Source organism: Setaria italica, chromosome V (genome assembly GCF_000263155.2).
Source record: "Setaria italica strain Yugu1 chromosome V, Setaria_italica_v2.0, whole genome shotgun sequence".
In the NCBI taxonomy this organism is placed as follows: Eukaryota; Viridiplantae; Streptophyta; class Magnoliopsida; order Poales; family Poaceae; genus Setaria; species Setaria italica.
Genome location: NC_028454.1, coordinates 42,092,384 through 42,112,893, shown reverse-complemented (window position 1 = coordinate 42,112,893; position 20,510 = coordinate 42,092,384). Strand labels below are relative to the sequence as shown.

The window sequence follows — 20,510 nt, the reverse complement described above, 5'->3', positions numbered from 1 at the left end:
CCTATTTCCTGTAACTTCCTCAAAGTAACTTATAGCTTCATTTCTTTGAAGTGTCGAGAGAGGAGAACGAGAATAACAGGATTCAATGGGCTCTCGTCAGTTACAGTCACAGGGAATTGCAGCCCTTTACACTGTCAAACTTGTGCAATTTGAATAGACTTTTGGAGAGCCTGAAGGAGGCTTCTCATGATCCTGGGCTCTCCAGGTGGCTCCTTGTCCTTCATAGGACCGTTCCTGATCGCTCGGAACACCGGCCCGGAGCCGTCCGGGGCCTGAGAAACCAGGCAGTCGATGTAAACCAGCGTCTGCGTCGCGCCGTCGTCCACTGCGATGAACCCTAGTCTGATGCCGCCCTCAACCTTGTCCACCTGATCGCACACGAAAATCTTCCATCAGGTGAAGAAATCTCGAGCAACTAGTCATATCAACATTTCTCTATTTTGTTCTCCTACTACCTTGAGAGGCACCGGAAGCGGCAGGTTGGCGCCTTGGCAGAGGCTGTTTCCCCACTGCCAGTAAAACAGCATGAGAACACGGTCAGTTTCAGCTACGCTGAAGCACCAGCCGATGGCCTCGATGCATGGCGTTTGTGTCTTCTGATTCTGAGGCAGGAACGCTGACCTGAAAGAGTAGGCTCTCAAAGCGAGCGACGTCGATGTTGCCAGGCAGCTTCACTGTGCCGAGGCTGACCCCGTCGTCATCGTTGCCGGCCGGGACAATGCCGCCCTTCCCTGGCGCGGCGCAGGGCGGCTTGACGGCCACTCTGGCTCTGAAGCCGGGGAGCTTCTCGCGCTTCTTCCAGCACCCGGCGGCGCCGCGGAAGGGGGGCTTGCCGGTGGTGCACGCATGCCTCTGCAGCGCCGTCGACGAACAGGACGAGCTGGATAGACGGGTTAGCAACATCCTGGCTTGCAGTTCCGTGTGCAAGCTCTGCGCTGGGGAGCACCAGTGGAGATTCGATTCAGGACAGCAAAGCTAACGCGGGCAGCAGTGTGCTCATTCGTGATCGTGAGGACACGAAGGGTGTTGAAGGGATAAGCTGATGGACCCGAAGCGAACTGCTCGGCCTCACGAGGTTTGTGGCCCGCTCAACATCGCAGCAAACAAGCAAACGTTTACGTCAAACCAATCGTGGCCGTTGATTGGGGGGATCTAAAGTTTTATGTATTTAAATAAAATTAAGAGTACGTTTGACAGGAAATGACAGTTTGGCCGAGTGGTCTAAGGCGCCAGATTTAGGCTCTGGTCCGAAAGGGCGTGGGTTCAAATCCCACAGCTGTCATGTTTTTCGATCCTTTTTTCTTTTCTTTTTTGTGCCTGAACTGGCGAAGCCTTCATTAAACATCGCTGCTGCTTCACATCGGCGTCGCGGCCTTGGCCAGGGCTTCCGCGACGCGATCGGCCATGGCGGCGTCTCTCCGGGCATCGTCCTCCCTCCGCTCGCGCCTCCTCTCGTCCTCCTCCGGGTATTATCCGTGGCGCCTCCTCCTCTCCTCACCCGTCCACTCGGACGCCCCCCACCAGACCGAAACCCTCGCCTTCGACGAGATCCAGCTGTCGCCCGAGAAGCCGCCCACCGCCACCGCCTTCGTCCTACACGGCCTCCTCGGCTCCGGCCGCAACTGGCGCTCCTTCTCGCGCATCCTCGCCTCCGAACTCCATAGCCGCTCCCCTTCAGACGGTATACGCTGTTCTCAATTTTTTGATGCAATCAGCACACCAATTTCCTAATTCCCATTGCTATCTATACTGCACACGATCTCCATCGAATATAGTTTATCGGTTTCTTATAGAACTGATTTTTTTTATGCAATCAGCACACCATTTTCTATGCAATGAGCACACTAATTTGATTTCCCCTAAATCTTCATGTACTGTGCACATGATGTCCATTGAAATATGGTTCGTCGGTTGCTCTTGAAGTACAGCCGTACAGGAAGTTGTAGAACTGATTTGTATGGCGTTGAGTGTGTTTATATTCCTGTGCAGAGTGGAGGATGGTTCTCGTGGATTTGAGGAACCATGGCAGGTCGGCCGGGATTAAGGGGTTCGACCCGCCCCACAACATGTCGACTGCCGCGAAGGATCTCGCTGATTTGGTGAAGGCCCGTGGTTGGCCATGGCCGGATGTTGTTGTGGGTCACTCTATGGGTGGGAAGGTTGCGCTAGATTTCGCAGAGAGCTGCTCACGTGGTGTGTATGGAGAGTCGGCTGTTCTTCCCAAACAGGTGCAAGGAGTTATTATCAGATTTGGCATAGCTTGTTCTAAGATTGTTCTTCTGCAATCCTCACATATTGTTTTGATTCCGTAATTGGAAATTTGGAATTAACAGCTCACAGTAATTAACTGGTGAGATAACTAAGTTGAGGTGGAAATTGGAATTTCATGCTTCTATAGGCTAAGACTAAGCACATTTCTTTGAATTGTGTACTTGGAATTTGAGTCTACATCACAGTACTGTTACAGACAGTTTTTTTGCTGCTCCTGTCATGAATGTACAACTGTTACAGACAATTTAATATTATGATTCATTTCTGTAAACAAGTTCCTTATTTGTGGGACAGTGGTTGTAGTTGTTCATGCCTATAGCTCATATTACTGGCTAAGAGGACATGATATGTATCACTATGTTATATTTTCCTTTGATGCAGAACAGCTCTGGGTCCTAGATTCTGTCCCTGGACAAGTATTAACAGATAACAGTGATGGTGAAGTTGAACGGGTTTTGCAAACACTAGCGAGTCTTCCTTCTTCACTTCCATCACGCAAGTACTATTTCTTCCCTTCCCTTGATGAGGTTTAGTCATTCTTGCTACCTGATGCATTTATATAGCAACATGGATACAGATTTACACTCTGAAACAGCTCACACTTAGAGAGAATAATGGAACAAATGAATAATAAATTGTGAAAGTGGGAGTATGATCCAGAACTATGCTATTGTAAAACCATAGGTTATAACAGTGTAGATGGAATATGGATGCAAAATTTGTGCAGTTTAACAGCAAGGTCATCAACTTAACAAGTCATGTGTCCTGTACTGTTTGTTGATGTTCATAAGTGATAATGGTGTGTATTAATTAAGGGAAACCTAAATTCAAGAAGTTCATGTTCTGGTTCTTCCAAATCTATAATCATTGTGAGTAACGATCATTGTGAGTAACAGTCGAGCAGAATTGCAATCCATTGAAAACTTGAAATTTGTTCTGATGCCTGAAGCATCATTGATTTTCTGTGTACTATTGAATCAAGCAAGCAACCTTACTGTTCCAGGATGGGAAATATTTTGGACGTATCTAGATGCTTAGCATGAACAGCCTCTGGAACTATACATTTTAAATGATTTACATGTGTCCGCTTCCTTATTGCAAATTCGGTTGTGTGCCACCAGGTGGGTTGTCGACCACATGCTCAGCCTTGGATTTTCAAAATCTCTTTCAGAATGGATTGGCAGCAACTTAAAGAAGGACAATGATCATGTGACCTGGGCTTTCGATCTTCAGGCTGCCATAGACATGTTTAATTCTTACAGGTAAGTTTTGGGTTATTTTTACTGCTAACAACTGGGCTCCTTTCCTGTCATATACTCGTATTCCTCGTCCATCTTCAATTAGTGAAGTTCTCATGTAACTGCATATATTATGCTTGAGGGTCAAGAATTTCCTATAAATTATGTTGCTTAGTTGAATTGTTGTTCATTTAAAGGGAAAGGAGCTACTGGGAACTGCTGGAGCACCCACCCAAGGATTTGGAGATTGCAATCGTGCAAGCAGAGCGCAGTGACCGATGGGACCCTGATGATGTTCAAAGGCTAAAGGCATTGGCAAAGAGGGAGTCGAAGCCTGATGCAGGGAAGGTGTCACTTCACGTTTTACCCAACTCAGGCCATTGGGTTCATGTGGATAACCCCAAGGGTCTACTTGAGATCATGGCGCCTAACTTCCTGTCAGCTGGTAAAAATTGAGCAATATTTTCAACTGGAACCTTCACTTAGTGTGACATCTCAGTTTGATGACCGGAGGGATACCATTATCTTCTCTCGTTTTGTTGTCGGATGAGAGCTCTTTGCCTTCGTTTCTTTTTTATGACAACACGCTTATACCTTCTGTCAATAATAGAGGAAAAGATTATCTAGAGTCCCTTGCTTTCTTTCTGCAAGGTCATTGTGTTAAATTGCATTGTTTGAAAGTCGATTCCATTAATAAAGGAGAAAGTGTTATCTATTCAAACATTGAATTAACGTTGCGTATGTATGGCATCAACTTGGCATATGATTCCCTTGATTTCTATGATGACTTGAATTGATAGGAGGCAGAGAACTCGCCTGCTTCAGAGTTTCAGATGGCACCAGGGCGGCGCTGCGTTTCTGCAGTTTCATTCGGGCCTTTCCTCTCTTTCATCTGCAAATTGTTGGACAGGAGCAACCCGTTGCCATTCGGGATTTCAGTTCCAGCATTTGAGTGGTTGAGACTAATCCCTGTCGAGTGCAGCAACGGGAAACCCCTATTTGGAAGCACGTGCTTGGCCTCGCTTCCCTCTCCGAGTCAGAGATGACCTCATCCCGAATTAGTGAGTACAATTCACCCAACCAGATCATTATTACTTCATTTCGTACATGAATCAAGTCCGAGACGGTGTCCCACGTCGCCGATCCACGAACCATTCACTGGTTCAAATCCGCAGCGACACGGCAGGAGTCGTCGAGCTCAGCTCGTGATCGTGTTATCCCCGCACTGTAGAACGGGGACTGTCTCGTGATCGTGATCGTCGCAGCCTCGCCGGACGGCATGCCACGAGCTTCTTGTCTGGAGCAGCGAGCGCCGAGCACGACAGCAGCGCCTCGTCGGTTCGCCATCAGCAGAGGCGGCCACGGAACGAGGTGCTGACTGGCGAGCCGACGAGCAAGGCGACAAGAGCCACCGCCGCGTCAGACCACAACCACCACCAATCCAGCACGCCATCTCTCTCCGTCTCCGATCCAAATTCGCACGCACACTCGCGGCGAGAGCAGCGGCGTCGGCGGCCGCCCGCGCGTCCCTTCTCCTCGATGGATCCCGCGAGCGGCGGCGCGGGCGCCGAGCTCGAGTGGCGCACCCGCGCGCCTGGCGGCACGGAGTACAGCTGGTGCCGCGCCGTGCCGGGCGGCACCGGCACCACGCTGCTCGCGTTCCGCCTTTCCCGCGGTGGCGCGGCCGAATCGGCGGCGGCGGCGCAGGCCGCGCTGCGCTCCCTCCAGAACGCGCACCCCGTCCTCCGCGGCCGCCTCCGGACCACCCCCTCCGGCCCGACGCTCGCCTTCCCTTCGGCCGCGCTGCCTCCGCCTCCGCTGCTCCCGCTCGAGCCGCTCCCTGCGCCGGAGTCCGCGGCCGACTTCCACGCGCTCCTCGAGCACGAGCTCAACCGCAACCCGTGGGCCGACTCCGACGACGCCCCGGTGCTCTTCGCCACGCTCTACGAGCTTCCACCTGCAGCCGGCGGCGCGGCGCTGTTCGTCCGGATCCACACGGTCGCGTGCGACCGCTCGGCGGCGAACGCGCTGGCGAGGGAGCTCCTGGTGCTGCTGGGCGGTGGTGGGAAGGAGGGGGGGCGCGCACCGGAGGACGCGGCGGCGGAGGCGGCGCTGGAGGAGAAGATCCCGCAGCGGGACACCTGGAAGCCGTTCTGGGCGCGCGGGCTGGACATGGTGGGCTACTCCATCAACGGGCTGCGCACGTCCACGCTGCCGTTCGTGGAGACTGGAACGGAGAGGTCGACGCAGATGCTGCGGCTCACTCTCGGCCGCGACGAGACAACGAGGCTGCTCGATGTGAGCTCAAATTCCTGTCCTGTCCTGTACCATTGCATTTCTCTATGCTTTCCAAACTCCTGTGCTATTGCAATTGGCACCACACACGTAGATTCATAGCTCATTGTCCTCTAGGAGTGCAAGGAGAACGGGGGTGAGGCTCTGCTCCGCCATGGCCGCTGCGACTATGCTCGCCGCGCGGCAGTCGAAGCCGCTGGAGAGCGGGCAGCAGGAGACGTACTCCGTCGTGACCCTCATCAACTGCCGCAAGTTTCTTGAACCGGCCTTGGACGATCACAACGTCGGTGAGTGTCATCAACAATAAGCTCATCAAATGTTGCAATGCGAGCACCACCATTGATGTCGCGTCGCGCGTTGTCAAACGTCGCAGGGTTCTTCTACTCCGCCATCACCAACACGCACACGGTCCACGGCGAGGAAGGGCTGTGGGAGCTTGCCAAGAGGTGCCACGACTCGTACACCAGCGCCAAGAGCAACAAGAAGCACCTCACTGACATCAGCGACCTCAACTTCCTCATGTGCCGGGCCATCGAGAACCCCCAGCTGACGACGGCGGGGGCGCTCCGGACGGCGCTCGTCTCCGTGTTCGAGGAGCCGGTCATCGCCGACATGGCCGAGCTGCAAGGCAATGCCGGCGTGGAGGACTGCGTCTGCTGCGCCACCGTGCACGGCATCGGCCCGTCGATCGGCGTGTTCGACTCGATCAGGGATGGGAGGCTGGACTGCGCGTGCATGTACCCTTCTCCTCTGCACTCCAGGAAGCAGATCCAGGAAATCTTTGACAGGGTGAAGCAGATTCTGCTCCATGCAAGTGATGAAGGCTTTGAAGATTGTGCCTAGTAGATTCCCGGAGCTTATTATGGTCTGATGGGCCATTTCGGTAAAATTGTTGGCACATTGCTGATGAGACATTCTGAACAGATGCGTTCTTTCGATTCTCGACATCAATAAAATGATCATGTGCAGGTTGTAATCTGATCAAATTATGGTTGAGTTATAAAAAAGAATATATATTGTCTGTGAAACAAATGCCAAACATCGAGTCCTTGCATTACCTGCAGTACAGTTGTTATATTATCCATCTATCCGTATATGTTGTTGATACCTGTTTCACTATCCGATGCACGATGTAACTGAGGCTTCATTTCTGCTATCTATCTGTATTTTTTCCTTTAACACTGCACATTTGCACCTAGTGCTGCCTGAGGCTCAGCGGGTTTGGCAGGATCGAAATAACAAATAGGGTTCGGTTTGTTTCAACTGCAAATTTCTTTAAGGCAATTTCTACAGAGTGCTCCAGCATAAAGAATGTTTCAAGTTTATAAGGTAAAAACGACGAAACATGAGTTATGATCATATTAATCACAGTATGATATCGATGGCAATAACAATTAACAAACGGAGAATAAAACCATCTATGGATGGTTTCATGGTTGGATAGCAACACGAACGTTCACGCCTGAAGCAAAGGAGTAGTACTATCTTTTTTGGCCATGCCTAGCAGGCCAGTACGACTCCGAAAATCCTTCCCTGAATAGGAAGGCAATCTCTCGCGGTCTCGCCTCGCCAGACGCCAGCTCGCCATATATCAACCTCGCAGCCACGGATTGCCTCACGAAGGTCTCGTATTCGCTCTTACCGTATTTGTTTCGCAGACAGAATCTTGCCCTTCCATGCAACGCACGCTCAAGGCCTCATGCCGCTATGCACAATCAAACTCTCATAGATCAGCAGAAACCGTTCTTCTTCTGTGCAGGGTACGTGTACCGTGTACGTGCTCCCATGGCTTCGCCTGGAAGGCTCTGCGTTTTCGTGGCCCTCCTCGTGGCCGCCGTGCTCGCGGCGCCGGCCGCGTCAACGGCTGACGCGCCGCGGACTGGCGCCAGGCGCCCGCCGCGCGTGCCCCGGTCTCCACGGCGGCGAAGTCGCCGAAGGCGGGGTCGCCGCCGGGGCCGTTCCCACCCGGAGCTCCCGCCTCCATCGAAGCGCCGTCATCACCTGGCGATGGCGCGACGATTCCGTCGTCCGGTGCCATCCCGCCTGGCACGGCTTCAGCGACTCGGCCGGTGGTCACTGCCATGATCGCGCCATCAGCGCACACTAGCATCGCCGCGCCGGCCGTGTCTTCCTCGTGGACCGCCGCTTTCTCCTCCGTCGCAGGCGTGGTGGCTCTGATGCTACCCTGAGGTTTATTGATCAGCTAGGAATCTGAATTAGTTGCAGTAGCAAGGAACCTGAACTAGTGTCATACTATTTGATCCGACATGGTTCCGTAATTCCATTGTTTTTCGCAGAGGTTTTGAATTTCTCGTTTCAATTTCTCGTGTTTATTACGAAGGAAATAAATATCTTTTTACCAAGGAAGTGTTACCATGTGGATCCTTGATGCTGTGATTTCAATCTGGGTACTCTTGTACTAACTTGTAAACGATGATAAAATGAATATCTGAAGTCAAACCAAAGTCCTCACAGATCTCTACGTACATTACATACATACATCTCAAACCAGATCAGATCTGAGCACGTGAACCAGTGAGCATGGCAACATGCTTCACTGTGAAATGTGAATATTCACCTGTCACATCGGATGTTTGGATACTAATTAGAAGTATTAAACATAGTCTAATTACAAAACTAATTGCACAGATGGAGTCTAATTCGCGAGACAAATCTATTAAGTCTGATTAGTCCATAATTTGACAATGTGGTGCTACAGTAACCATTTGCTAATGATGGATTAATTAACCTTAATATATTCATCTCGCGAATTAGACTTCATCTGTGCAATTAGTTTGTAATTAGCTCATATTTAATCCTCCTAATTAGCATCTGAACATCCAATATGACCCTGCTAAGTTTAGCACCTCGTATCAAACACCCCTAGATCGGCGTCAACCTAGAGCACCAGGAAATAATCTTACAGTAAAGTAGGTTAGAAAACAATCATGCCCATTTCAATCACTTCCTTCTTTTTTCCCGTGTAGTTACACACGCTGGGGATAACACAATAAGCTATACACGCTTTCACAACCGTTCAAATAACCCCCGAATACATTAGCTGCACTCCAGACAAGAAAAGAAGAGGTTAGCATTCACAACTTAAGTGGGACATACCGAGTAGCTGCACAGAGGGGGGTTTGAGGCTTATGGGGACTTTACAAGGAGATGCTCATACAGTTTCGTGGGGTTGTTGTGTATGATTGATGGATTAGCATCTTCCAGACGCTCTGCAAGGGATCTGAGCATGGAGACCAGATGCCGCGTGTTCTTCGTGCATCGGCATACAAGGTCTAAGTAATGCACAGCCTCCTGCGGAAGGAGACCGGTCATGAAGAAGGGGAAGAGCTTCGAGTGTGTCACCTCCATTGTAGCTACCGCCTCTGAAGCCCATGCGGAACTAGACTTGTCAGAAACCTTCCCCTCCTCCCGCTGCATACGCCGTACTCCTTCCAACCGTGGGAGCATGTCACCCTCTTCTTCCTTGAAGTGTTCTTTTGTGTGATCCTGCCGCAAATAAGATATACAGTGAACATGACGGAAAGGGATTTGAAGTTACAAGCTCACTGCCTAGGAGTTCTAATGGTTTATGAATGAGTTCAGGATTGGTCCAGATATGTTAAGCTATTTAGCTAAAAATCCAGACAAGAGAGTTTGGTATTATTGAGAGACATTTGCTAACCAGCCAAGTATGAGCAGTAATCAATTGTTATTTCTAAATGACAGATCTATAACCAATCATACTGCATGAGTGCAAGACCTCATTTCTTAAGTAGTTCAGATATTCTACAGGCAAGTTTATCATTATCTATACAAGTATATGCATCAGTTCATAGCTATTAAAAGGCCGCCAAGGGTCGAAGGTTTCTTAGCTTGTTCTGAGCCTACTAGCTGGCTAATTTTGCCTGACCATTTTATCAATCAATGTTATCAGTAACCAGCTCAAAGCAACATAGGCCACACAGTGAGTGCAATCACCAAATATCAACTTTGGAACAAGGATTCTTGGCGTCACAAGTCAAAACCAAAAATATGAAGCATTCATTGAATGGAAGTGCCCATGATGATTAAACCATATGCGATAATGGTCTCCAGACCTAGGCCAATGTCTTTTCAGAGGCTTGCTAGGAACATGTGGAATAGGGCCAGCTGTAATGAGCATAGAATGTTGAAACCTTTATGATCATGCAAAGCAATCACTTCTTAATAGCTTGGGCCAGGCTGCACACTACTTCTCCCCTCAACTTTCACTACACACCGTCCAAATTTCCAATGTAAAAGGAGAGTTGTATGCTAAAAGTCAATCCTATTCAATTTCGAGACACTAAAATTCCTATGTAACCTTTTGCTAAAACAATGCCAATTTTACAGATCAAACAGGGCTGCAAGCTACTTTTCCTTTCCATCTCTTCCCCATAGGCGCAATATCAATGCACTAGAACTGCGAGGATAGCTGTATGCAGTAGGCATGATGGTGAATCCAGATCCAATTCGACAGGCCATGAAAGTTTTTTAGCTATGATGGCTGGAAGTGGTCCTTATCCAGGACCTACATGATCTTCCCACTTCAATGAAAAGTGCAAGTGCACAGTAGAACTTTTCCACGGGAGGAAGAAAGGAATCAATTTTATCCTTGGGGTAACATGGTGAATGGTCCCTCATCATTCTTCTAGTCCATATCACTTTCGGTTACTCCTTTTCAAGAGAATATCCCATGGCAGGTTATTTGCTAAAGGGATACAGATTAGGACAGGGTAACATCCACACCAACAAATTATCACTTTTGCCTGAAGGCAGTAGAGAAGCCTTGCAAGTTACAAAAGGTGTAGTTTGCATAACAACCTCCTAACGGTTGCCATAAGGCACGATTCTGAAGAAACCTATGGGCCTTTGCCAATTCTTTCAGGCTTGGCATTCAAACCTAAATACTAGCTTCCACCACCAGAAAGCCTAATACTAGTGTATATTCTGAACCAGAAGGTTTCACAGGCAATGTAGAGTCAGAATTATGAAGATCTTGAAGAACAACCAGATGCAATTAACTGGATAGCGGATATAATATGAGCAGAGACTGTACCTGCAATGCTTTGAGGCGAACCGAAAGGTTGACCAGCACTTCATGGAACAGGGGGCTGCCTAATTCCAATGTCAGCAGTGTTTTTATATCCTCCTTGATTCCATTCATCATTGGCAGGTGCCTCCCATGCTGCTCATTAACTTTATCGCATACTCCTGTGACACAAAATACTTAGCGTCAGATTAGATTACAACCTAATCATATCAGGATGCAACCACTTGGTGATTAAATAAATGTGCAACTAATATCTTGGATCGAAGATGCCAAGACTGGCATTTGGTGTAGCGGTATGATTCCCACTTCGGGACCTGGAGGCAGTGAGCCAGATCCTCGCAAAGCCAGGTTTGTTTGTTTTTTTCACTTGGGAACACCCAAATGTTTAGCTTTGCTATAGTACACGACATTGTAATATTTTGTTAGCTTCCTTTACCAATCAGAACAAAGGGAGCCTGCACAGCTAAGGATAGGGGAATACAGGCTTTTTGTCGAAGTGCAGGAACAGACTCGTAGAGGAAGAAAAGGGGACGCGCCATCTTTATCATCTATCTAAATAGATTCTCCCATTCCTCAGAACTCACCAGCACAAGTGAACAACTCCTCAAAATAACTAACCCAACCAAAATAGAATGGAACTACGAATGCAGGGAGGGATCAAATTGTCTAAACGCAGATGCACCCCTTTTGCACGACAGGAAGTGGTGAGTGCAGAAATACGCTAAACATGCCCCATAGATCCCCAAAATTACCAATGCACCTTAGTCAATGAGAGATGTTTAGGTGCAAAATCATGCGAAAACAAGTACTCTCATAACGCAATGCAGGACAAATAAATAAGATCAAACTCAAATCGACCTGGAAATGATGCCCTCTGTATATCAGGAAAGATGAGCGTCTCCTCCATCCTGGCGTGCTCCAGCATCACCTCCATGGCGTCCCCGTACCACTTGCCGAGCCTCCTGACCTCGGCGGCCTCCACGACGCTCCTCCCCTTCCCGGACTTCTTCCCCTTCTTCACCATCTCCGCCACCTTCGCGGCCACGCCCTCGAGGTGCCGCTCCGCGCTGCGGTGCTGCAGGCGCACGAGCTCGGCGACCTCTGCGGCGGCCGCGGCGGCCGGCGACGCGGCGCGGGACCTCTCCGGCGGCGCGACGCGCGGCTTGACATCGAACCGCGCGTCCACCTGCCGCAGCAGCTCGTCGGCGGTGCCGCAGACCTCCGGGTCGGCGGCGGAGAGGCGGAGCACGGGGCGGCCGAGCGGGGCCGCCTCGGAGGGCGTGAAGTGGAGGGGCGCCGCCGCCTTGTAGAGGAGCGAGATGCGGAGGCGCCACGCGACGGGGCAGCCGTCGGAGCCGTAGACGCGCACGACGCCCGCGTCCTCGGCGTCGACCGCGGCGGCGGAGAAGGAGGGGGATCTGGCGAGCGCGTAGGGGGAGACGGAGATGGAGTTGACCGTCACGGTGGGCGCGGAGACGGCGCCGTCGAGCGGCGGGGAGCCCGGCTCCGCCGGGCGGCGGCGGCGCGGGGACGGGGAGCAATTGCCCATCGGGGTGGAGTGAGCGGGAGCGCGCGGGGAGGAGGAAAGGGTTTGGGGAGTGTTTGTGTGTGGGTGGGGAGGGGAGGGGCGCGCGAGATGGTGGAGCGGGCGCGGTGTGCGACGGAGTCAGGAGTGGGAGCGCGGGGGAGCTTGCGTGGGAGGCGGAGGAGGTAGTGTGCGAGGGGCGTTGGGGTGCGGGCGAGGTTGGCGGAGGGGATGGTGGGCCCGGGCCGGCCGGCCCTTTTTAGCTGTTGTGCCTGGATTTTTGTTAAGGATGTTTGATTTGATCCGGAAGATTTGTTTAGGGCAGTCCCAATGAAATATTGATGGTAGTTTCTATGTCTATTAATTATCTTGACAACTCAGCTTTTTGTTTATGTGGTAACGAAGTTAATGTAGAGAGAACACACAACTAAGGGCCTGTTTGGTTATGGATGCTTATTTATAAGTTGCTTATTTTCTTATTGTAGTTGCTTATTTATAAGTCTAGGTGTTTGGTTTGGGTTGCTTATTTGCAATAAATGAGACTGCTATTGACACATTTGCCCCTGCCATCCCATTTCCCACTACCCCTAGTAATTACCAGCTCCTAGTCCTTGGCTGGCGCCAGAAGAAGCGGGCAGCGGCCAAGCGCGAGCGGCGGGCGCGCGGCGCGGAGGCCAGCGGGCGGCGGGCGGGCGGGCGGCGGGCGGCGGGCGCAGCGGGCGGCGCGGAGGCGGCCGGCGGAACCGGTGGTCTGAGTGGTGACGGGATAGAGGAGAGAGAAAGGGGAGAGAGGAGAGAGAATGAGGGTAGGAGGTGTAAAAGTGCCCCATAAGCAACCATAAGCAACTCAAAAGTTGCTTATTTGCTTATGCATAAGCAACTTATAAGCAAGTCTATAAGCAAGAGTGTTTGGGTTATAAGCAACTTATTTGCTTATTTTTAAGTTGCTTATGAATAAGCAACCATAACCAAACAGGCCCTAAGAAATAGTTTTCTTCTAAGGAAACTAAGTCTTCATTGGAAAACGCACCAAGAAACCAGAGAAATGGTATTGGGGAGAAACCACCGGTTTTCAACGGCCTCCTCTGGATCGAATGTGCCTGGAACAGGGAGTCCATCAGGCACCGGGCCTCCTTTACGTGCATAGAGGATCTAGTACTAGAAGAGAGAATGATTGGTTGGATTTGTTTTAGACTCTAGATAAAAAAAATTGCATTGTGAATGATGATTTCTTGATACAATATTTTAGACTATGAAAATTCGATGGTTTCTCCTATTAGGATTGCCCTCAGCCTGTACTATATTTTTTTACTGTGCTTTACTATCGCTCTGACCCGCGGAAACTGCCAGGTTTCGGAGTACGGGTAGAATGGGAAGATCTGCTGATGAAATGTTTTGATGTTTATTTTTTTTAACCTTCCAATCATTATTTTACAAGATTTTTCGTGTTACATGAACTCAAATTGTGTGTTGGTACTAACTCTGGTCTTTAACGTGCCAAACATTTCCGGCTGACCTACAATTCGGCTAACCTACCACCGAAAGATGGAAATGTTTTTTTTCTTTTGCGGTACGAAAGATGGAAATGTTGTTATCAGGTACTACTATTGAACACTTCAAGTTTCGCTTTTCTAGAGGACGATCTCTTTTCTGAGAATCATATGGCACACGAATTTATTGGACAACTGTAATTTGTAGTTCATATTTTTGAATGAGATATCTAGCTTATATGTGGGCGCATGCATTATTATTTGATAAACAGTCTATAACTAATGGCCATGAGGAATGGTTGCGCTGGAAAGCTAAGCTTGTTTGACAACTTGCACCTAAATTTTGATACCTCGGATACCTATAGGTTTTCTCTTGAAATCATTCACAAACCACACCTATTGCAGCACGGGAATGATGATAAGTTTAAACAAGAAAGAGCCCACTGAGTATGCTAGCTATCCTATAATCTCGAGTTCGTGAAAAGACTAGGGAATCATAAGGTGCGTTACTTTGCTACTAGCATGCACAAAGCGGTAATTATTTTCCTAGTTTCTACTAGCATGCATAATGTTCCAAGATTGCTGCAGAGGGTGTTACATGTACTGTACAATTCACTCACGACAAAAATTTAAATATAGGGGCTGTTTGGATACGAGGTGCTAAACTTTAACAGTGTCACATCGGATGTTCGGATGCTAATTAGGAGGATTAAACATGAGCTAATTATAAAACTAATTGCAGAACCCTGTGCTAATTCGCGAGACGAATCTATTAAGCCTAATTAATCCATCATTAGCAAATGGTTACTGTAGCACCACATTGTCAAATCATGGACTAATTAGGCTTAATAGATTCGTCTCGCGAATTATACTCCATCTGTGCAATTAGTTTTGTAATTAGCTTATGTTTAGTACTCCTAATTAACATCCAAACATCCGATGTGACAGGTATTAAACTTTAACAGGTGTTTCCCAAACACCCCCATAATCTGCGCCAACTTTTTGTAGGCCATATCCAAAACCATTTCCCCAAAAAAGACAACGCCCAAACAAACAAGCTCTAATCCACATAAGACAAGGGGGAAGGATCTCGCACTTGATGGCAATTGAATGCTGGTCTTGAGCTACATCGGTCAGAAATCAACGAGACGAGTTAAAAGCGAGAACCGTGCTTCCGTTGATCGATTATTCAAAAGGAATCCAGCACTCACGTTGCAACGGTACAGTAATTATGACCACGTAAGAGAGGTCCAGTGACCCGGAGCCGCTCGCGTCGTCCCCAGGGAAGATCCGGGCGGACCACCGCCGTGCGCCCCGCGCTCCTCCGCCCCTGTTCCTCCACCTCGCCGCTGCCGGAGCACACCGCTAGAAGCTCGCGCGGGAGTAAGGACGATGGCGGCGAGGCCTCCTCCCGCGCATCTTCCCTCTCCCTGAGCCATTGTTCCCCACCGGAAATCCTAGCGCCGCCACCCCTTCTCCCTCCCTCTCCTATCTCGATGTCGATGGAGCTGGCCCGCCGGATGCCTATGCGGTAGCTAGGAGGGTGTGGTGGCGGCAGAATCCTTAGATTCAGGCTACTAGCCTGGATCTGGGCTGAGTTGGGTGAAGGTGAGTTGCCCGTGGCGGTGGCGGCGGAGGCTGCGCGCGGACGTGTGGCCTGCGGCGGCAGCACGGGGGTGAGATGGCCTGCGACGGCGGTCCGCAGCGGCTGCACGCGGGGGATGGCCTGCGGCGGTGTCGACGACAGCCGCAGGGTGGGGGGCGGCCGCGCGGGCGAGGCGGCTTGCGGCGTGGGAGCTGCAGGCTTCGGTCATTGAGCTTTCGTCTACTCCGCCGGAAACACACCTGCGCTGTGGGGGGGGGGGGTTCGGTAGACGTCGGCGGGGTCGCAGCCGCGGCAAATTGGTTTAGTAGAGATTTGTGAAAATCAATTAGTAGAGTTAGTTTGTTTTAGTAGAGTTAGCTCAAGCTTGTTAGCAATGTGAGAATCAATGGGTAGAGTTAGCTTGTTAGTAGAGTTAGCACAAGCTTGATAGTAGAGTTTTGTAAGAATCAATTAGTAGAGTTAGCTTGTTTAGTAGAGTTACCTCAACAAGTAGATAGAGTGCTCATGTTGTAAGCTGTCAACCTCCGATCATTTGGATCATCATTAAGCTTTCTAATATGCCTTTGATCTAAAAAGTTCTGCAGATGGATCATTCAAGTTCGTTGACAAGCCCTTTTCGTGTAACCACGCCTCGACATCAAGAGATACAAAAAGGATCAAATAATTGCAGTGTGTATCCATTGGCAGTACTCTCTGGCTGGATTGTTAGTAATCAAGTAATCAACTCTCTGATCGGAGAGTACTGGATAAGACGTTCCAACGGCTTAATACCAAAGACTTGGCTCGGATATGGCCAGTAATAGTGCCGCCGATGCCGATGGATTGCCTGGCGACAAAGCCAAAGCAAGCACAGGAGTACAGAGCAGTCCTAGTGGTCGACGGGTCGAGTAGTCCCCAAGACTGATTCAGCAACCGTCTTGGCACTGACAGCCCTGGGCGTCAGACCTGCCCAAAACCAGGGCCTTGTTTAGTTGCCCTGAATTTGGGTGTCCAAAATTACTGCTGTAGCACTGTAGCACACTGTAGCGTTTCGTTTGTATTTGTGAATTATTGTCCAAATATTGACTAATTAGGCTCAAAAGATTCGTCTCGCAAAGTACAACAAAACTGTGCAATTAGTTTTTAATTTTATCTACATTTAGTACTCCATGCATGTATCGCAAGTTTGATGTGACGGGGAATCTTCTTTTTGCATAGTGTCAAAATTGGGAGTTTGGGTGTAACTAAACAAGGCCCAGGTCAAGGCCATGTTTAGTTACTCCCAACTCCCAACTTTGACACTATGCAAAAAGAAGATTCCCTATCACATCAAACTTGCGGTACATGCATGGAGTACTAAATGTAGATGAAATTAAAAACTAATTGCACAGTTTTGTTGTACTTTGCGAGACGAATCTTTTAAGCCTAATTAGTCAATATTTGGACAATAATTCACAAATACAAACGAAACGCTACAGTGTGCTACAGTGCTGTAACAGTAATTTGGCACCTCCCAAATTCCCCAACTAAACACGGCCCAAGTGTCGCCACCCGACGACGACGCAGATGGGTGGGGAGCCGTCCGCCCGTCCCGGCATCCGCGTGTCGCACAGCCCCGACCGGCGGCACGGCCCGTGATGAATTTTCACCTCGACCCGGTCCGCGCCGTTCCGAGCCAGACGTCTCACATGGGCCACGGCTCGGCTTCCTCCCCGCTGCGGTGGCGTCGAGGCACGGTCCTCGACGTGCGCTCGCTGGGACACTGCCACTGCCACGCAAATGACTCCTCTGAGGAACCAGACGTCCGAACCTGAATTTCCATTTACTACGAATCTCTGCCTGGTTTAGTTCACCTTCAAATCCCAACTTTAGCACTATGTATAAGAAGATTTTCCGTCAATCAAACTTGCGGTACATGCATGAAGTACTAAATATAGTCGAAATTAAAAACTAATTGCACATTTTTGTTGTACTTTGCGAGATGAATCATTTAAGCCTAATTAGTCAATATTTGGACAATAATTCACAAATACAAACGAACGCTACTAGCACTCCAAATTTTAGCAACAAGACCTCTCTCTATTTATCGTAAAGAAAACGGTCAACCGCCTGATGGGCTAACATGCGATGCGGCCGGTGGTGACATCTCCACTATGGAGATGGAAATGATAGAAGTACGGCTAGACATCTAAGAAGTGAACGTCATGATGGTTAATGATGGGCGTAATGGATTTCTTAATGCGCCAGTAATGTGAAACTTCCTGAATGCTGGTCCCGTGATCCGGGTGTGGATCGAGCCCATGCTCGTGTACAGCCACGATGGATCTTACCTGCTGTAAAGTTTCAAAAAAAAAGACGTTAGCTGCTGGCTGCAGTGCCTGACCGGTTATCCCACGTGAAACTGCTCTGACGGCGAACAGCTTCATCCAATCAGCTTGACCGGCACCAGGCAGCGGCTGTCTATCTTGCGGAAGATACATACTCCGTGGGAGTTAAAACTTCCAGCCCCATCAAAACTCATCTCAACCTTATTTTCTTTTTCCTCACCTTCTTTCTTAACCCTCTTATTAGATGATGGTCCATAAAAAATTATTCGATAAAAATATTATCCAATATTTTTCAAAAAAGTTGGACCAAATTTTTTTCCAAAAGGTTGAGCCAACATTTTTTCAGAAAAAAAATTGAACCAATATTTCTTCAGAAAAAAGGTTGAACCAACATTTATTCGAAAAAGCTGAAACAACATGCCAACATTTCTTTAAAAAAAAGTTGAATCCAACATTTTAAAAAAAATTTGCACCAACATTTTTTCAAAAAAAAAGTTGATCCAATATTTTTTTAATTGTTTCAACATTTTTTAAAAAAATCTTGATTTTTTTTCACCGCCGACCGCACCTTCTTCTCCGGCTCCGGCGTCCGGCGAGCCCACGCGCTAGTCAAGGTGGTGCAACGGCAGGTGCAGAGCCAGCGAGGGTGGCGACATGGGGCGACAGGCAGGCAGCCGCGGCGCCGGGATGGGGACGGCTGCAGCGGCCGTGGCGGTGATGGTAGCAAGCCCCGCGCAGGGGGTGGCTGCGCAGGCAGGGGAGGGAGGATGTGGGAGTTAGAATTTAGTTTTGATGCATCCGACGGATCTCATTCGCTTGCGCGAATCTCATTCCTTGCACGTTCAATGTCTTCCTCCTTCCAGATTTCCGGCGTATCTACACTACAGAAAGGCTGGCGAGTGGCGACCCAGAAAATTTTAGCCCGCTATTCCTTGAAGCTTTCTTTTAGGCCTACTTGTAGACAGAATTGTAGGCCTCTCTTTGGCCGCCCCGTATGGGCCAAAATTGCGAAGTTCCGATCCGAAGTCCAGACGAAACGGCCCAAATCCAGGCCAACTTGGGCTCTCGCTCATCACACACAAGTCGCCCGGCCCGCCTGAATTCGCGCTTGCCCTAGTGAAACCGACACGAGCCCCACCCACACGGCCGCACACCAACAAGCGCGCACCGATGGCGGCCGCCGGGAACGGTGAGACCACCGCGCCGCCGCAGCAGCAGGAGCCGCCGGCGGCGCCGGCGGCGGGAGCGACGTCAGGAGGAGGCGTGATCGCGGCGCTGGAGGAGCAGTGGCGGAAGACGAAGGAGCACGCCGAGACGTACCCCTACGTGTGGGGCTCCTACATCCTCGTCTACGGCGGCCTAGGCGCCTACCTCGCCTGGCGCTGGGGCAAGCTCCGCCGCACCGAGGACCGCGTCCGCGTCCTCCAGGAACGCCTCCGCAAGCTCGCCGCGGCCGAGGAGTCGCAGGCCGCCTCCGGCTCCGCTTCCACTGCCCCGACCCCTCCTCCCCCGCCGCCGCAGCCGGCTGCTAGACCACCCAAGCCCGTCTCCGGCCCGTGACTGGGTAAGAACCCAATTTCCAGCTTCTTGACGTGACGGATTACAAGTTACAGAGTGATTCTCGAGTCTTTTGAGCTTGCGGCCTCCCGTCTTATGTGGTAGGTGATCCTAGATCAGGAGCAGAGGTGAGACAGTGGCGAGTCTCTGTTTGTAATCGAATCATTTGGGAGAAGCTTAAAATTTTGCGGATCATGTATGGTCCTTCCCACGAAGGATTTGAATTTACTGTTAATGTCAACCAAAACCATTCTTAGTGACATCGTACCTTTTGACTCCATGATGCTGGTTTGCAGTTCTCCATCCACATCCATTTCCTCACTTCCTGTAATAATGCCATTGGTCCTTAATGTTTATACTGTGATCTCACTGAATCTTCCTGAATTATCACCATTGGAGTACATTATGTGGTGTTATGCATAAATGGGTAGAGAAAGCTTAACAAACATTCTTGCTGCCTAATTTGGCGTTTAACATAGCTTTCGATTGCAGGAGACTAGCAGTGCAGTTCATGGTCCTCTGGATAAGTTGACAGAAAGAGCTCAACCAACACACCTAATGTTCCTGCTAATTTCTAGAATCCGCAACCTAACATTGCCTATTGTGAACTATCAAGTAGTTCGTATGAAATTCAATTGTAGAAATCAAACTGCTTAGCCTCACTGTGATGCTTTAAAATATTGCACTAGCCTACAGTTGGCATCCATAGCTTCATTGTTTTACAAATTTCAGGATTAAGTTATGAGAAACCATCTTGAAGTTTTCTTGGGCTATCTTGTGCCAAGTAGCTCGAACCAAATGACAGTCAAGTCTCTTTTTAGCTTGTGCAGTTGTTTTTGTAACTACTCTACAATGTACTGTTGTTGAATAGTTTGCTCAATGCATTATTGGTTATCGCCACTGTTGTTCTGAATCTTGAAAGACTTGCATTTAACTGTGCAATGTGATTGTTGTACAGTTGAGATTCGACTAATCCTCCAAATTCCTTTATATACCCCTTACTCTGCCCCCTTTTTTTGAACCATGCAATACTCTGCTATAGGTTTTACTTGGGTTCTCCAATTCAGAAATCGTTCCTTAGATGCCTCTTAGCTGTGCTCATATCATTAGCCTACTAAGATTCAAGAAGCACTCGGGGTTGCAGAAATTAA

At 49.4% G+C, this 20,510-nt stretch overlaps 5 protein-coding genes and 1 non-coding gene across 6 annotated transcripts; 4 read left to right on the top strand and 2 right to left on the bottom strand.

Moving 5' to 3' along the window:
* Positions 1-11: 11 nt before the first annotated feature.
* Positions 12-1,070, bottom strand: LOC101777882. The gene is made up of 3 exons (XM_004970611.4): positions 622-1,070; positions 456-509; positions 12-368 (listed from the first exon to the last, which is right to left on the bottom strand). Exons 1-3 carry the CDS (start codon positions 901-903, stop codon positions 135-137), a joined length of 570 nt encoding a protein of 189 aa, XP_004970668.1. The 5' UTR covers positions 904-1,070; the 3' UTR covers positions 12-134.
* A 132-nt stretch (positions 1,071-1,202) lies between these two features.
* TRNAL-UAG lies at positions 1,203-1,282 on the top strand. Its single transcript has one exon. It is a non-coding gene; the product is annotated as a tRNA-Leu (tRNA).
* Positions 1,283-1,308: 26 nt separating this feature from the next.
* LOC101778280 (protein ABHD11) lies at positions 1,309-4,230 on the top strand. The gene is made up of 5 exons (XM_004970612.2): positions 1,309-1,681; positions 1,990-2,228; positions 2,658-2,770; positions 3,393-3,533; positions 3,707-4,230. The coding sequence occupies exons 1-5, from the start codon at positions 1,405-1,407 to the stop codon at positions 3,963-3,965; spliced, it is 1,029 nt and encodes a 342-aa protein (XP_004970669.1). The 5' UTR covers positions 1,309-1,404; the 3' UTR covers positions 3,966-4,230.
* Positions 4,231-4,369: 139 nt separating this feature from the next.
* On the top strand, positions 4,370-6,843 carry LOC101778681. The gene is given in 4 exon segments (XM_012846300.3): positions 4,370-5,807; positions 5,922-5,936; positions 5,938-6,091; positions 6,178-6,843. Coding segments are annotated over 4 exon segments (1,398 nt in total). The 5' UTR covers positions 4,370-5,048; the 3' UTR covers positions 6,648-6,843.
* Positions 6,844-8,735: 1,892 nt separating this feature from the next.
* LOC101777467 lies at positions 8,736-12,590 on the bottom strand. Its single transcript, XM_004970610.4, has 3 exons — positions 11,734-12,590; positions 10,882-11,036; positions 8,736-9,311 (listed from the first exon to the last, which is right to left on the bottom strand). Exons 1-3 carry the CDS (start codon positions 12,422-12,424, stop codon positions 8,952-8,954), a joined length of 1,206 nt encoding a protein of 401 aa, XP_004970667.1. The 5' UTR covers positions 12,425-12,590; the 3' UTR covers positions 8,736-8,951.
* A 6,316-nt stretch (positions 12,591-18,906) lies between these two features.
* Positions 18,907-20,368, top strand: LOC101776633. The gene is made up of 2 exons (XM_004970608.3): positions 18,907-19,366; positions 19,852-20,368. The coding sequence occupies exon 1, from the start codon at positions 18,973-18,975 to the stop codon at positions 19,360-19,362; it is 390 nt and encodes a 129-aa protein (XP_004970665.1). The 5' UTR covers positions 18,907-18,972; the 3' UTR covers positions 19,363-19,366; positions 19,852-20,368.
* Positions 20,369-20,510: the final 142 nt, after the last annotated feature.

Excerpts from the sequence above, each read along its gene's own strand:
- LOC101777882 (XM_004970611.4), bottom strand. The coding sequence starts at position 903 with ATGTTGCTAACCCGTCTATCCAGCTCGTCCTGTTCGTCGACGGCGCTG. Across the intron at positions 510-621 it reads TTGAGAGCCTACTCTTTCAG|TGGGGAAACAGCCTCTGCCA; the intron begins GTCAGCGTTCCT and ends TTTTACTGGCAG. Across the intron at positions 369-455 it reads CGCTTCCGGTGCCTCTCAAG|GTGGACAAGGTTGAGGGCGG; the intron begins GTAGTAGGAGAA and ends GTGTGCGATCAG.
- LOC101778280 (XM_004970612.2), top strand. The coding sequence starts at position 1,405 with ATGGCGGCGTCTCTCCGGGCATCGTCCTCCCTCCGCTCGCGCCTCCTC. Across the intron at positions 2,229-2,657 it reads CGGCTGTTCTTCCCAAACAG|CTCTGGGTCCTAGATTCTGT; the intron begins GTGCAAGGAGTT and ends GATGCAGAACAG. Across the intron at positions 3,534-3,706 it reads GACATGTTTAATTCTTACAG|GGAAAGGAGCTACTGGGAAC; the intron begins GTAAGTTTTGGG and ends GTTCATTTAAAG.
- LOC101776633 (XM_004970608.3), top strand. The coding sequence starts at position 18,973 with ATGGCGGCCGCCGGGAACGGTGAGACCACCGCGCCGCCGCAGCAGCAG.
- LOC101777467 (XM_004970610.4), bottom strand. The coding sequence starts at position 12,424 with ATGGGCAATTGCTCCCCGTCCCCGCGCCGCCGCCGCCCGGCGGAGCCG. Across the intron at positions 11,037-11,733 it reads ACAGAGGGCATCATTTCCAG|GAGTATGCGATAAAGTTAAT; the intron begins GTCGATTTGAGT and ends TTTGTGTCACAG. Across the intron at positions 9,312-10,881 it reads TTCGCCTCAAAGCATTGCAG|GATCACACAAAAGAACACTT; the intron begins GTACAGTCTCTG and ends TATTTGCGGCAG.